Source organism: Acinonyx jubatus, chromosome E4 (genome assembly GCF_027475565.1).
Source record: "Acinonyx jubatus isolate Ajub_Pintada_27869175 chromosome E4, VMU_Ajub_asm_v1.0, whole genome shotgun sequence".
Classification (NCBI taxonomy): domain Eukaryota; kingdom Metazoa; phylum Chordata; class Mammalia; order Carnivora; family Felidae; genus Acinonyx; species Acinonyx jubatus.
The window spans coordinates 61,121,391-61,138,136 of NC_069395.1; the positions used below are offsets into that span (position 1 = coordinate 61,121,391).

The window sequence follows — 16,746 nt, forward strand, 5'->3', positions numbered from 1 at the left end:
AGAGGGGAGTATTTACATATTGCTCGTTATGAGTTTCCTGCTGCTTTCTTATGGGGTATGCAATTTACCAATAAAGCTTCGTGAGACAGATTTCTTTTAATCTACCACTTTTAAGAGAAACAATTCTAAAACATCCTTCATAACCCAGCAGGAGGGAGTGGAGGCCAAGGCCTAGGGTCCCTTGTTTTGCCGTGCCAGGCTATGCCCCAAGTCCTCTCTGTAGCAACAAAGCCACAAGTGTCTCATTATCAACTGCATTGCAGCTCCTCCTTCACTCCTGCCATGTGCTGTAAATGGGTGTTGGATGAAATAATGAAACTAATTTCTTGTCCAAATTTACAGAGTTAGTAAGTGCTATAATGGAGATCTGAATCCAGATCTTTCTGATCTCAAAGTCTGTGGCTGTTCACTGCATTAGGCTTACTTGGAAGTATACTGTGAAACGGACATTAGATTTATTGACTTGAGGTGGTAAAAACAGCAGGCTAGGGTCTTGGGAAGTTAATTTTAGTTAGGAAGTACAATGGCGAGAGATGGAACTGATGGTTGGGAGGTTGTTAGGCATGGACGAGAGAAGGTGGAAAATGCCAGAATTAGCAGGTGACGTCACCTCTGGATAAGGAGGGAGCAGACTATGTGAGAAAGTTCCATCGTGTTAAAATGAGAACTACCGAGAACGGACGGTGGGGCCATGGGTTGTCCGGAGACTGGGACATACCAGAAGCACCTACTGAATGGCTAAGAATGCAGGAGAAACACAAACAGGGGCCAAGGCTGCAGAAGAGAGGGAGATTGGAGGGGCTGCATGTTCTAGAAAACCTGGCTCCAGGAGGTGGAACCCGGTAACCAGCCAGTGATTCCACTACCAAGGGGAAAGGCAGCCGGGAATGGTGGGTAATTGGAAGAACATGTTCCAGATTGAGGGTGAAGCAGCGTTGAGCCATTAGGATTTAATTATTGATTTAAATGGAAGCAGTCAGCAGACCCAAATTCCAGCTGTCTGAGTTTAAAGTAAAAACTGGATCAAAGTATAGCTTCTCACAAGTGAAAAGAGGAATAGTTGTAAGGCTCCCTCGTTTTTTTGTTGAAAATCACAAATACCTGGTAACGTGTGTTAAAAGGTCCTGCATATTTGGTCTCACAGAAGTTGGTATAGTTTGACCTTTATAAAGTTGCTTTCTAGGTGCTGGGGTTGGCTATGTGAAGTACCCAGCACACTTTATCACCAAGTGAGGTGAGAGGGGTCAGAGTCAATCCACGGACTAAGATGAGTCACTGGCCCCTCATCCACGGATGTTTCTATCTGTCGCATAATGGGGTTCTCAGAAGGTACTGATGCAGGAGTATTCAGGAGGAAGACGGTGACAATCTACTCTCATTCTATCACTTCAGTTATAATCCCAACACAATTTTTCTCCCAAATCAAGTCTGGGAAGTAAATATATTTAGGAGCCCCTTCCCAACAAGTTAGAATAAATCTAAAATGTATGCTCATTTCTCTTTTGTATCCTTTGTTCTGTATAGAATATTGCTGTCTGGTAACTAGACTGTAATGTACCATGGGTTAAAAAAAAAAAACAAAAAACTTCAATTGTCTTATCCAGACACTTTTTGTGTCTTACATTCAACCCTCAAGGAAAAATATCCAAGATAAAAACTCAAGTACACATTACCAAGTTGCTGTTGATCTTAAGCCAGAAAAGAGGGGCACTTAGACTAATGCTTGCCACAGGGAAAAATTACAATTAAAATTCATTTATAACCTCTAGTTTATACTAACTATTGTAGTTGTGTGCCCTAACTTCAGCTCTGCAGTAACGTGTAATAAAAATAGACTCCTTATCTATCTCCCCACCACCTTGACACTTTCCTACACCCTCTCCATGACCTAAAATTTAAAAAGTAACAGCTTACGAACAGTGGGATGAGATTTATGGGGATAAAAACCATGCTCTGAAGGCTCTGCCGGTCAGGGATGACCTCAAAGAAATGTTATTTAAGGTAACTGAAGAGACATAATACATACATAGAGACAGATTGAGGAGATGTCTGTCTTCTTATAGGACACTCTGATTTATTTAATCCCAAAGTTTAAGTTGGAATTTTTCCTGAGATGGGTGCTTTTTTACCTTCCATTTGACGTGACAGCTAGCATGGTGCCCTTTGTCCATTTGGGGCACTCATTTTTTCCAGGCTTATCACGAAACAAACCAAAACCTCATAGAGAGGGGTCTCCAGAAATGCAGACTGTACAAAATTTCACCTTGTCAACCATCCCTCCCTACAGAGTATGTCCAAACTGTATAGAACTGTAATTGAATGAAATCATGGTTCATGTTCATTCTCTTGGTCTAAAAAGTAAGAGCATCGGCTGGACAGACTCCTTCCTCAGCTTCAGCCCAAGGGGATGATGGATGATCACATGTGTTTCTAATTTTCTCTCCACTGTCTAGGGTTCTCTTTGGCTTTCCTGCCCACCCCCTAAAAGAGAAGTTTTGTTTGTTACCTCTTACCGACATTTATTTTGACAATTTTTTTCTGAGAGACCATCCTCATCCTCTCCCATGATGTCCACGGCAGAAAATATCAACGCGACAAGAATGGCAAAGCAGCATACCAGGGCGAAGATCACAATGCATTTCTGCTGGGACTGTCAAGAAAAAGAAGATAAAGAAAAGTGAGAAGCAGCTTTCACTTAGAAAAGTCGGGAACTAATGGCTTTTCAAAATCCTTTGGGAAACAATTACTTCCGTCACTGCCAGCGGAGGGCTGCCCTCCAAGTGAAATCTTGATGTTCATTCCCAAACACAGCCTTCAAGCCCCACTAAGTATCTTAGAACAGCTAAAGAATTCAAGTGCTGTATCGAGACTTCTGAACAAGTTCTCTCTTCCCCTTTCTGATCAAAAGCAGTCCAGGAGATCCGGAGACCTTCTACAAGATCTTCTACAGAGAGCACTACAAGGCCCATTAGCGCAAATTAAAAATGAAACACAGGGTGGTTCGATAATTACTCCCCGTCTCCTGTTACTACCAGCACCTTCCAAACTCTGTGCAGAGTGCCCTCAAACCTTGTATCCCCTTGCGTTCCCAACCTCCTCTTGCTCTAAGACCTTTATTATGATGGCTTCAGGACAGATGTCCCTGGCAGGCCAGGATGAGTTCTGCAGCTTGATCAGAAATGAGATCTATCAGATTCCAGCCTTTGGGTCATTTAACTGACATAGTTCATTTTAAAATACTGAACGCAATCATAACCAACATTCACACTCTTGATACAATTTTCACTTAGAAACAGAAGCTGAAGGTCCAGCCACTCAGGTCCTTATCTTTGGGCCAAGTGTTGTATTCTGAGACATCCCTGTCTCCAGGGGTTCATGGCCATAGGTGGCAGAAGACAGGGCCTCGGTCACTGGTCAGCAGCCATGGCCACCAGAACAAATAATTTTGCCTGGGTTCTATTTATTAGATAAATCTGGATGGGGAAGAGAAAGAACAATTTTTAAGTGTTCCCAAAGCTTTTAGGGATTATGTACAGGAGGGGAAAGAGTGATCACTGGCCAGACAGCCAGGAATAACCCGGTTAGTGATGAGATACATATATGTGTGCAAACACGCACACACAACTTCAGAGCTCTGTTGAAACCAGCTGGCTTTGCCTCTCCTTCCATCTCCCTGACATTTATCCCTAGGGCCACATGGTCTCCAAAGAACCAAGACGCCTCCCCCCCAAACTCAGGGTCCAGAGTGTCCAGGGACAGCCTCTAATTACAGATTCTAGAGAAAGGTGGTGTTAAGGATGCAGATGCTCCTGTGACCAGGTGCTATCAGCTCAGATGGTTGTTTCCTTAAGGAGTCTTTGTGTTCTGCTTTCCCTCAGGTGTCCCCTTCCAAGAGAAGCTTGTTCCAAATCCCTTCCTGCCTGTCACTGTGTGCTTCTCTTACTCCCTGCTGAGGGAGGAAAGTGAGGGAAACCCCAAGGGAGACACAACCATTGTTCTTTTCCTCTAGGTTCCCCTGATATCTTTAAGACAGGGATATGTTTATTCTTTCCATCCCAAGCAACCAGCACAGGGCTCAGCAAATGGAAGGTGCCCAAGAAATAATTACCACATAAACAAAGTGAATGGATGAAATGAAAGTTACAAGGGCATACATCTGAAGATGCAGAACCAATTAGTTTGGTTCCATATTTTGATGATGTGAATCTGGCAACCTATCCTTTTCCACTCTCTGCTTGGGTTGGATGCAAATAGCTGGGCTGCATTTACTGACTATATAAAAGTCTGCAGGGGCACCTGGGTGGCTCAGTTGGTCAAGCATCTGACTCTTGATTTCGGCTCGGGTCATGATCTCACAGTGGTGAGACTGAGCCCAATGTCGGGCTCCTCAACCAACACAGACACCCCAATTTTATTTATTTTAATGATATTTATTAGTTGTATAACCAGAAAATGTTTGCTGTTAACTATTAATTATTTTCAAAATATCATATAAAAAATAAATAAATCACACCCAGTCCCACTCAGACAAAATCGCCATTATCATTTTGGTCTTCTTCTTTCCTGTGTACTATATATACCAATCTACCAATCTGAAAATACTGGTATTTTCTACATATAGTTTTGCATTCTGCTCTTTGCACTTGATCATGCTTGAACATCATTAAATATTCTTTTAAAATATGGTTTTAAACTGCTGCATAACACTCATTGCGTGAATAGGTCATTGTCCCCTTTACTCCAAGAAATGTTTTTTTTTTCTTTTTCCTTTCTTTTTTTTTTTAATGTAATTTATTGTCAACTTAGCTATGTACAGTGTATACAGTGTGCTCTTGGCTTTGGGAGTAGATTCCCATGATTCATTGCTTACATACAACACCCAGTGCTTATCCCAACAAGTGCCCTCCTTAATGCCTATCACCCATTTCCCACTTCCCTGCCCCCCCCCCCATCAACCCTCAGTTTGTTCTTTGTGGGTTTTTTTTTTTTGCATAATTAGCATTTATTTCATTATGGGTTTATATGTCTTTCACTAGTCTATAAGATTCTTGAAGTCAGAGATGTGTTTTTATCCCCCCCCCCCCCGGTAGTCTTCTTTTTTTAATTTAATTTATTTTTTAATTTACATCCAAGTTAGTTAGCATATAGTGCAACAATGATTTCAGGAGTAAATTCCTTAATGCCTCTTACCCATTTAGCCCATTCCCCCCTCCCTGTTTTTATATTATTTTTGCTTCCCTTCTCTTGTGTTCATCCGTTCTGTGTCTTAAAGTCCTCATATGAATGAAGTCATATGACATTTGTCTTTCTCTGACTAATTTCACTTAGCGTAATACCCTTTAGTTCCATCCACGTAGTTGCAAATGGCAAGATTTCATTATTTTTAATTGCCAAGTAATACTCCATTGCATATATACCACATCTTCTTTATCCATTCATCCATCAATGGACATTTTGGCTCTTTCCATACTTTGGCTATTGTTGATAATGCTGCTATAAACATTGGGGGGCATGTGCCCTTTCTAAACAGCATACCCATATCCCTTGGATAAATACCTAGTAGTGCGATTGCTGGGTCATAGGGTAGTTCTACTTATAATTTTTTGAGGAACTTCCATACTGTTTTCCAGAGTGGCTGTACCAATTTGCATTCCCAATAGAAACTTTTTTTTTAGGCCACTCATTTTACAACACAAAAAATTATTTAAAATTTTTGTCATTTTATCCTATTTCCCTATAGATTATAAACAACAAACAAAAAGCTTTTAGAGGGGTTTAAAGCAATGCAGTGATAACACATTAGCCTAGAAGAGACTCTAACCTAGGACAATATAATTTAAAAAAAATTTTTTTAATGTTTACTTATTTTTGAGAGACAGAGAGAGCATGAGTGGGGAAAGGGCAGATAGAGAGGGAGACACAGAATCCCGAGCAGGCTCCAGGCTCTGAGCTGTCCGCGTAGAGCCTGATGCGGTGCTCGAACTCATGAACTGTGAGATCATGACCTGAGCAGAAGTCAGAAGCTTAACCGACTGAGCCACCCAGGCTCCCCTAGGCAATATAATTAAACATTATCTCAAAAAGAATCCTGAAGAGAACAGCATAAATATACCATGTCAGGTATATTAGTGGGTACTCAATGAATAAAGCTAGTGACATTAATATGAAATGATCCACCCACAACAATATTTATTTATTTCCCTTTATTCTAAATTTTATGATAAAATAGTCAATAAGAGCTCTAATTGGGGCGCTTGGGTGGCTCAATCAGTTAAGTGTCCAACTTCGGCTCAGGTCATGATCTCACAGTTTGGGAGTTCGAGCCCCACATCAGGCTCTGTGTAGATAGCTCAGAGCCTGGAGCCTACTTCAGATTTTGTGTCTCAATCCTCTCTCTGCCCCTCCCCGACTTGTGCTCTCTGTCTGTCTCTCAAAAATAAATAAATGTAAAAAAAAATTTTTTTAAAGAGCTCTAGTTGATTTGTGTGCTATTGGAAGCACTTTGATGTAATAACCTTCATAGATTTCTATTAACTTCTATTCATTTAATTCTGTATTATCATATTCTATTAATATGAACAATTGACCTGGCTATTTTCATTTAAATTTGTCAAAGAAGAGAAATTCAGACTCTGATATTCATGTTTAAATGTCTCCTTGAAAGAATGTACTATCACAATATAACTTCAGACCACTACTTTCTTTAGTCTCTTTTCTTTTCAACCTCGTGAAAAGTAAAAGATTCTGTTCCAATGACAGCACTAGAGCCTCACAAATGAGACCAAATTTCAGGTTACCAAGACATTTGTTCAATTTCAAATCCTTAACAGACTATTTCAGATCATTCAGGAATCAATTTGAAACACACTTTTTTGTTTTTATTGAATAGTACCAAAGAATGCAAAGTTTTAAGGAGAACCCATTAGGATGATTACAATCTAAACTTCACTATTGAGCTCAACCAATTAAAAGAAAACAAAACTTGAAATGCTATTATCTAACATCAATCTGTACTTTTCACTGGAGTTTTTACTGAAAACAGTTTTGAAAAGAATTGCCTGCTTGGTCAAGAAATATATCTAATTATGCTAACACTGAAAATATTTAATTATCATATCCTTATCAAATACATTTTAATACAGAAAAAGAGATGTATGACCTCTAAATGGGAAAGAGTATTAAATCTGAAACTTAGAAGTACTATATATCCAAACTTGGGGTTTTATACCATTGGATAAATTCTTAAAAATAATTTGCACCCATGTACCTAAAGGCAAAATGTGAATTTGCAAAAATTAACCATAAATTAAAATTGTTCATATTATCTTTCATTTATTTACCATGACAGTTTTTTTTAAACAAAATCATAGTGAAGTCTTAAAAATAGCTATTTTTATGTATGCAGCTTTTAGTACCCACAGAGCTGCGACTTAAATTATTCTCCTTGCGAGGGGCACCTAAGTGGCTCAGTCAGTTAAGCGGCTGACTCTTGATTTTGACTCCGGTCATGATCTCATAGTTCTTGAGATGGAGCACCACACTGGGCTCTGCACTGATCATGGAGCCTGCTTGAGATTCTCTCTCTCCTTCTGCCCCTCCCCTGCTCATGTGCATATGTGTTTGTTCTCTCTCTCTCTCTCTCTCTCTCTCTCTCTCAATATACAGAAACAAAAAAAAATATTCTCCATGTGAAAGATTGAAATTATGACTCAAAGACATCGGGTTATTGAATTGTCCAATGTGACCCAACCAATTGGAGACAGTGCAGGGATTTAATTTAGGTGTCTAAATCTGAAGTCTCTAGATCTTTTTCCTTTTCTGGTTGTCTTTGCTTGACTTAATTTTCTACTTAATTTTAGCTATGATTATTTTATTATTTTTATTATTGGTTTTTAGTTAACCAATCCCCACATGGCCCATTAATGTAGAAATGAATGTTGAACATTTGACTCCAAGCTGTGGAGACAGGGCATCCTTGGGCCTTTAGAACTTTCCTATGATTCTAAATGTGTTCCTGTCTTGAGTTCTCAGAGACATGTTCTCAGAAAAAAGAAGGTGACCTAGAAGAATCATAGTAATCTTAGCTGATGACTTATCAATCTCCTGAATAATGGTCACATTCTAGAACCACAGTAGAAAATCTAGACTATAGATTGATTAAGGGATTTGCTTTGGAAATCAGAATTATCACTTCACTCTCCACATACACTTTGATGTACCTTGGGGTTCTGTTTTAGAGCTTTTCTTTTCTTGTTCTGTATCCCCTCCCTGAGAGAGTCTAATTTACTCCCAAGTCTTCACTGGCTATATATACACTGATAACTCCTAAGAGTATATCACCAGCTCAGAGTACTTGCTGAGTACCAGACCCAAACTGAATGAGTTTCCCTGTAGTAGTCTACCAATCTCTCCACACTAAGACAAAGTTGGGATTTTAGAAAGTTGAAGTTAGCTACATTTGACAGAACAGAGTAGTAGAGACAGGAGATCTTTATAGGGAGAGAACTGTGGAGATCTTTATAAAGTCTCCCTGAGTCCAAAGTTAAGTATTGCTATAAGTATTTGTATATAAGGAACTTACCTAAGGCCTGGGAAAGAACCACCTGAATGAAGTAGATGAAATAATCCCTAACGAAATACACAGGGCCAGGAAGGGTTGGTGTTCTCACTATCCAGAATGGAAAAATCTCATAATACATGGGGCATCAAGTAATTAGGAGGATATTATATCTTGAAAATGGAAATGGGAAAAATTAGCCCTAGACTCAAGGCTGATCTCCCACCTAAAAAAGCATAAAAACAATCCTTAAAAACCCAACTGTTCACTAGGAACTATATCTAAGAGAAAACCTTGAGAATATTTTTAAATATATCTTAATATCCACCAAACAGCAAAATCAAAATTACAATGCCTAGCATCCAGTAAAAAATGACCATACATGCAAAGAAACAGAAAACCACACCCACAAATGAGGAGAAAATTCAGTCAAATAAATCAACTCAGAAAGGACACAGGTGATTAAATTAGTAGACACAGATATTAAAACAAATAGGATTACTATATTTCATATGTTCAAGAAAATAAGTATTTTAAAAAAGAGATAAAGAAAATATAACAAAAAGCACACATCAAAATTTCGGGGGATGGGAAATACACTGAATGGGTTAGAAGCAGATTAGACACAACATAAAAACAGTTTAATGAACTCTATGAAAACACAGAGAAAAAAACAAAAACTTGGCCAGTGTATGAGACAAGTCAAGAAGCCTAATATACATGTTCATGGAGTTTCCAAAAAAGAGGAAGGTACAAAAATATTTGAAAAATATAATTGCCAAAAATTATTCCAATTTGTTGAAGACGTAATAGTCAAAGTCACTTCAGAATGATAAAGGGATAAATTCACCAAAAAGACATAACAATAATAAACCTTTATGCACCTAAGAAAAGAGCTTCAAAATGTATAAAGCAAAGGCTAATAGAATTGTAAGGAGAAATAAATAAATCCCCAGCTATTCAGTGACATCAAAACACTTCTCTTATTAATGGACAGAATAAGTAGACAAGGAAGAATTTTAAACCAAATGAAAATAAAAATACAATAAATGAAAATGCATGAGATGCAGCAAAATAAATGTTTCAGGGAAATATGTAGCACTAAATGTATATTTAGAAAATAAATAAGCTCTTAAATGATCTAAAGTCCTACCTTAATATAGAAAGAAAAAAAGACTAAGTTAAACTCAAAATAGGCAGAGGAATGAAGCAGAACTCGATGAAAAAGAAAACAGAAAAGCAATAAAAAAAAAATCAATGAAACCAAAGTCTGGTTTTTTGAAAAGATCAATAAAGTTGGTACACTCTAGCTATACAGATAAGAAAAAAGAAAAGACACAACTGCAAATATCTCTATGAGAGACAGTCATCACTACAGATAATACTGAAAACAAAAGGCTAATAAGGGAATATTATGAACAAATTCATGCCAAGAAATTCAGTGTAGATAAAACGGACAAGTTTTTGCAAGAGAAAAATTACTAAAGTTCACTCAAGAAGAAATAGGTAACCTGAATATACCTTTGCATCAATTAAAGAAAATAAATTTTTAGTGAAAATTTCCCACAGAGAAAAGCCACGGCTTATCAGGCATCATTAATAAATGATGCCATCTGAGAAGTAAGTAATAATATTAACACACACACAAGAAAAAAAAAAAAGAGGGGGAAAAAACCTCCCAATTCATTCTATGATATCAGCATTACCTGGATATAAAAGTCAGACAAAGACTTAAAAAAATGTTTTGTCTTGCTGTTTAATAATGCACTATCTAGAAACCAAGACACTACATTCATTTAGCAGGGATTTAATGTTTACCCCGTGCAAAAAAAAAAAAAAAAAAGTGCAGGGGTCAGCAATGGCCATAACCTCTAAAAGGGAGAAAAATATCTCAATTTTCTTCCCCAGATTACTTGTAAAAACTGCAAAAGATCTCTATTACCTCACCTTGCCTTTCATTAAAAGATGAATCATCAGCTATACAATCTGTTTATTTTTTCAAGCCTTGCTAGAGTTCTCCCAATAGCACTTAGAGGTGTTGCTGTTTTAGGAAATTCTCAGTATTTTTACCAGAACAATAACGGTAAGTTATTTCTGCAGCAACCTAGATTATTCTTTCCCTTTTAAAGCATGCAAATGTATTGTTCGACCATGCATGTGTTAATTTTCTACCTTTTGGTCTCTTTCACTAAGCTGAGCTCCTTGAATTCAAGGACCCTGCCTAGATCCATAATACCTGGCAGACATGTTCAATAAATATGTGTTGAATGAGTGATAAGTGAATAAAGGGCTACAAAATCAAAATGATGACTTTTGTGTCTTACAACCCTGGTTATTTATTTCCTACTCACATGCTTTTCCATCGATTCCCATCACAGAAGCACATTTACTTGTAAAATAAAACATGCACAAAATTAAATACTATAAGCTCAAAATTAGCCTCACAAAGGGGATAACATGCAGAACAAAGGGCATCTTTTCCAAAACAGCAGGACAGAGAATAAAAATTCAAGCTTGCATCAACTGAATACAGGAAACTACTCCCCATCTTATACAAAATTATTAAAGATGATAAACAGACGTCTTGTAATAATAATAATACTATAATGGTGCTTGGCAAATAAAAAGCACCACCAACGAATGAGAAATTTTAAAGATTTACTGTAAATTAGATAAACCAAAGAGATCCAAAACCCAAGACACCCAAAGGAAACCACAAACTTCTATAAAGGAGAACTCCAAGTATAGAGGTACCACAGAAGGAACTGGAAGAAACTGTGGAATGGCTGATAGCGATTAGTTAGGATGTTTCAGAGCAGGTTGGCCAGTCAACCCTTCCCACTACTCCTTTCTTCTACCCTCTTGCACTGAGCACCACACAACAGAAGTGTCACCCAATAGGGCAATTCCCTCAGAGAGCTAAGAACCCCCAGAGGAAACTACCAGCATATGCATATGCAGCCTCTCCTGTAAAACCTGGAGACAAACCACTGTGCTCAACCATCACCCACAGACATGCAAAATAGGAGCTGCCAAGCATAGAGGTAGATGGAAATTTAAAAGTCTTCAAGAGTTTGAGGAAAATCAAAACCATGAAAGAGGTACTTAATGCAACCAAGGCAAAAAAAATCTGCGTAAAATAAAGCAACCAAATGACACAGCTGAGACTTTAAAAGTAAGAATAACTCAAGTTTTCAGAAGATGAGAGAAGTTGCACCCTTGAACATCAAGAGAGATTATCATGAAAGATTAGCAAATAGAGATCTCGAAAATGATAAACCTCGGGAGATGGGCTCAAAATAGACACTGGTTAAGAGCAAATTCACACACACATAATTAAGCCAAAAGATTCTTCCACAATGCAAAACAAAAGGAACAGAATCCTAACACCTACTGGAGAAAACCCAAGAGACACAGAGGACCAAGCTAGAAAACCAGTATCTATCAGATCCCTGTTCCTAAATGAAAGAAGAGTGAGAACACAAGACCCTAAATAATCAAAGAAACAGAGAAAGAAAAAACTTCAATAGCTAAAAGTATATGACTTCCAAATAAGCACACTTGTTTTACACCTGAGTTTGGCAACAATTCAAAAGATTGATAATTCTACTTGGCAAGGATTGGGGAAATGAGTGTGGATCTAAGAAAAATCTGGCATAGCCTGTTAAGATGGCAATTTGGCGTTTTTATCAGGATCTCTATCCAAATTTTATTTTATTTATATTAAAAAAAATTTTAATGTTTATTTATTTTTCAGAGACTGAGAAAGACAGAGCATGAGCAGAGGAGGGGCAGAGAGAGAGGGAGACACAGAATCTGAAGCAGGCTCCGGGCTCTGAGCTGTCAGCACAGAGCCCAATGTGGGGCTCGAACCCAAGAACCATGAGATCATGACCTGAGCCAAAGTGGGACACTTAACTGACTGAGCCACCCAGGTGCCTCTCTATCCAATTTTTAAATGTGTATATCTTTTGGCTCCTAAATTTCACTTCCAACACTCAATCTTATGGAAATGTTTACTCATGTGCACAAAGATATAAGACCAAGGACAACACTGCAGTATCATTTGTGAGAGGAAAAAAGCTAGGAAAAATGATCTAACTATCCATAATAGAGGAATTGATAGAGTAAAAAAAACAGTCATTCTGCAGAACATTGTGGCCACTAAAATGTACAATTGTTTGTAAATGAAGGGGAAGACTCAGTGGAGTCACACAAAACTCTTGAAGGTCATCGGTCCAGAGGGGAGAGGTTTTGTGAGGTTGGATGGATTGCAGTGTTTAAGGTGTTCATGGCTTACTCTGTATCTTTCTGTATCATTTAGGTATTTTATACGAGCCCTGATCTGGGGCACCTGGGTGGCTCAGTCGGTTTGGTGTCCGACTTCAGCTCAGGTCATGACCGCACAGCTCATGAGTTCGAGCCCCGCGTCGGGCTCTGTGCTGACAGCTCAGAGCCTGGAGCCTGCTCCGGATTCTGTGTCTTCCTCTCTCTTTCTACCCTCCTCCACTCATGCTCTCTCTCTCTGTCTCAAAAATAAATAAACATTAAAAAAAATTTTATATGAGCCCTGATCTGAATCATCTCTTACAACAATGAATAAGAAAGCTGTCCATTCTTGGGACTATGTCCACCTCACAGCAAATTATTCATCCTTAGCTTCGTTTTCCTAAGACACAACTGAGCATCACCAGCCACCATGAGTAGCCTACATTTATTCGAGCCCTCCATATTATCAAGCAGAGAATAGATACAATCCCACGTTTCACAAATTGCAGAGGATAATGGGACAATTCCAGAGAATATTTGAGCATTGAGAATACCCGGAGACTATCTAGTTCAACTCTTCATTTTATCATTTTCCAGGTAAGAAAATACTAGAAATAAGATGCTATGAATCAATGTGCCCTCTTTTTGCTGCCAGCGTTTGGTTGATTGAATGACAGAGCAGCAAACAAAGAGAACAATAGAGTTTGCAAAAGACAAGTGACACAAATAAGGCACTGCTGGATTGTGATTTGAGGGCAGGCACACCAGGTATGTCTCACAGGGGTGAGGGGCAGGAGGCCTCTGAGAAGTCAGCTAACTGCTTCCAGGCCTTTCCTCCTGCTGGTGGCATTAGAGAAGAGAAGCAAAACGTGTTTAATTGAATTTGAAAATTTGTAGGGAGGGGCGCCTGGGTGGCTCAGTCAGTTAAGCTTCAGACTTCACCTCAGGTCATGAGCTTACGGTTCGTGAGTTCAAGCCCTGCGTTGGGCTCTGTGCTGACAGCTCGGAGCCTGGAGCCTGCTTCAGATTCTGTGTCTCCCTCTCTCTCTGCTCCTCTCCCATCGTGTTCTCTCTCTCTCTCAAAAATAAATAAACACTAAAATTTTTTAAATAAATAAAAATAAGCAGGGAAACTGTAACATGTGTTATACATTCTCCTAACACTAGCGATTCAGAACTGGGCTCTTAAGGGGTCTCTGCCCTTAAGCATCTCACCTTTCAGGTCTGGCAGGGGTGTGTGTGTTGCAGAGGATGGATGGTGAAGGACAACACAGTGTGATGCATGCTGTTACAACGGTACTGAGACCAGGATAGTGACTCCTTCATAGGACAGTTCCCTAGGAGCAGGCTGATCCTGGTGCCACCATGCCCCCTGCCATGCATACCTAATTCTTGAAATAGGGAATCCAGGGTTTCCTCTGTACTCACCATAAAGCGAAATGAGTTATTCGGAACAGTAGTGAGTGAACAAGAACACACTGTCAGAGTCAATATGGAGCAGCCAACAGGTACCAGCAGAAACGTATTTTCATGCTCTCTGTGTTTGCCTCCATGACAGATAAAGGTGAATGAAAAATGACAACCAATTGCCAGTTGGTCTCTGAAAAGCCAAGGGCTGTTTTGGAGACCTGTATTCTACACTGCGCTTTTAACAAGCTGCAAAAAAGCTTGAATCTTTCAATATATCGAAATAAGCCCAAGCCCTTCCAACTTACTACAGTAGAAGATTTATTGTGAAGACCCCTGGTTAAGATTGTTTTATGTCTCTTGTCTAAATTATTTGTTTCCTGATCACTGTGAAGGATGATACTTCATCCAGCTAGGGGAAAACACCACGGTGGACAAAACTCAACAATTCTTTACTTTAAGCAAATTAAAAAGGCAAAGAAAAGTCAGGATTGACTTTGGGTAGAACAGTGACAAGATTTATCTTTGGTATTGCTAGTGTGTAGTTTTCCGTTTATTTGAAAAAAGAACACATACACCCATGCACGCACAAGTCGCACACATCTATAAAAGGTGTGGTTAGGGAAGCTTATATAGTAGGAGCAGAAGGGAACTTAAAGCCATCTAACCCGCCCAGTCACTCAGTGCAAGGATCTCACCTCAGCACCACTAACCTACAGCAACATCCTCTTCTGCTTGGTCACTTGGAGCTAGCAAAAGCTCACTACTTGATGAATCACCACTGATTTTTTTAAAGTCCTTATTTGCATGGGAAGACATCTGAAGAAAAGAAGCCTATCTTGAATCACCATGACTGAGCACCCACCTAGATGGCCCCTTCCCTTCTGACCCGGTTCCTAACTCCCTTGTGGCTCTTCTTCCTGTCCCCCTCCCATCCCTTATCTCTATCCTTCTTTGTTTTTCCCTTTTTGGACCTCCTTCCATCCTTTACCCCCTCACTGCCTCCCAACGCTGCCGCTGTTTCTGCTCTGCCGCAAACCTGCTAGTGCTCCCTGCATCCCAATGTCCTCCTGGTCCTCTGCCCTCACTCCCAACCACTTCCACACCTGAGTGGGCTCTTCCCCCAGAAAATCCATCTGTCCTGACTGCAAAGGGTCCACTACACACAAATGATAATGACCCCAGGCAATGGATGAAGAAATGCAATTTTATAATACAGGCAAGTGAGGTCACTAGTAGCAGAAGGGGGAAGGGGTAGAAGTGAAGCATTTCAGTAGATATTTTAACAGAATTCAAACCGCATCTCATTAACAGCATTTAGGACAAATGCAGCCTACTGTTTTTATATGTGCCAACATCCCCCTTCTCCTCACCATTAACTTATTTATCAACCCCCTTCTTCAAAGACTCAGGTAGAGAAGCTCAAAACAAGCCATGCCCATGGAGGGACATTGCTTTGGGGGCGGGCGGATACAAGAACACTGGAGCAAAGCACCATGCTGAGCCAAAAAGCAGTCACCCCCTGCAAGGACAGTGCCCTTGACCGTGGTCTCAGGCTGAGAGGGAGCTGAGCGGAGTCACTGCCAGGCCACTCGTCAATCTTCACTGGGCTCATTGATAGTGACTGCTCTTCAGTCCCTCATGCCTTCCCACCACCACATACTTAGCACTCTTTTGAAAGCAAAACCACCTTCCAGACTCCTAAGCCACAAGATAAATTATTAAAAGATCACCGAACCAGGAAAAGAAGAAGAGTTAAGTACTTTTCATGTTCTTCCTTTCTTTCCTTAGAGCGACGAGCCTTCACTTCTTCATTCATCAGAGAGGTGGCCTGGGTTCTACTTTGTCACCAAGGTTCCATAGATGGGGCAGCAATAACTAGCACCTATTTGCATATGGCCTGACAGTTCACAAAGCCACTTTGCATACACATCAGTCATTCTGTGCTCTGGCCTTTTCTGATTCTCAATCTCTCTCTCTCTCTCCCTCCCTCCCTCCCTCCTTCCCTCCCTCCCTTTTTACTGATCCTCTCTCTTGAAGTCAATGTCCGGAGCTGCCTGACCATCCAGTCTCCCCTATGTAGCACATCCTGGCCTTTCCCTCAGAGTCTGCAGGCAGTAGAATCAGGCTAGATGTTTGCCTCGGGCTGTTTCTGAGTGGAGAGAATGTACCATTTTCGCACGTGTATGTCAAGGTGCCATTGTGAAATGAACTGTGTTGTCTGCCTAAGTGTAAAGGACGCCCAATCTCCTGTGATGTGGGTCCCAGCCCAAAGAGCTGTGCTATCATTTTCTACATGGTCTAAGTAGCCTACCTTGTACTTCAAGGATTAATCAAGGATTTCATCAATCAGGGATTTCATCAGTGCTTGCCTCACAGAGGAGAGGTTAATTCTTTAACAGTAAATACAGCTTCTTCCCACAAAAGCGTTGGAGAATGGCTGCCCTGCCTTCCAGCCTGAGCAATGGAATCTCATCCTCTAGATTGGGGATGCGACCCCAGCCCCAGGACAC

General features: G+C 39.9%; 1 protein-coding gene across 4 annotated transcripts in view; it reads right to left on the reverse strand.

The window, feature by feature from the left end:
* Positions 1-16,746, reverse strand: part of PLD5 (phospholipase D family member 5) — a 416,641-nt gene that overhangs the window by 245,617 nt on the left and 154,278 nt on the right. For 3 of the 4 annotated variants that reach the window (XM_027046397.2, XM_027046399.2, XM_027046398.2), the window contains exon 2: positions 2,514-2,650. In XM_027046397.2, the coding sequence (XP_026902198.1) occupies positions 2,514-2,650 (137 nt within the window). Of the gene's footprint in view, positions 1-2,506; positions 2,651-16,746 lie in introns of those variants that run through there. The other variant, XM_027046400.2, reaches the window with a different exon arrangement.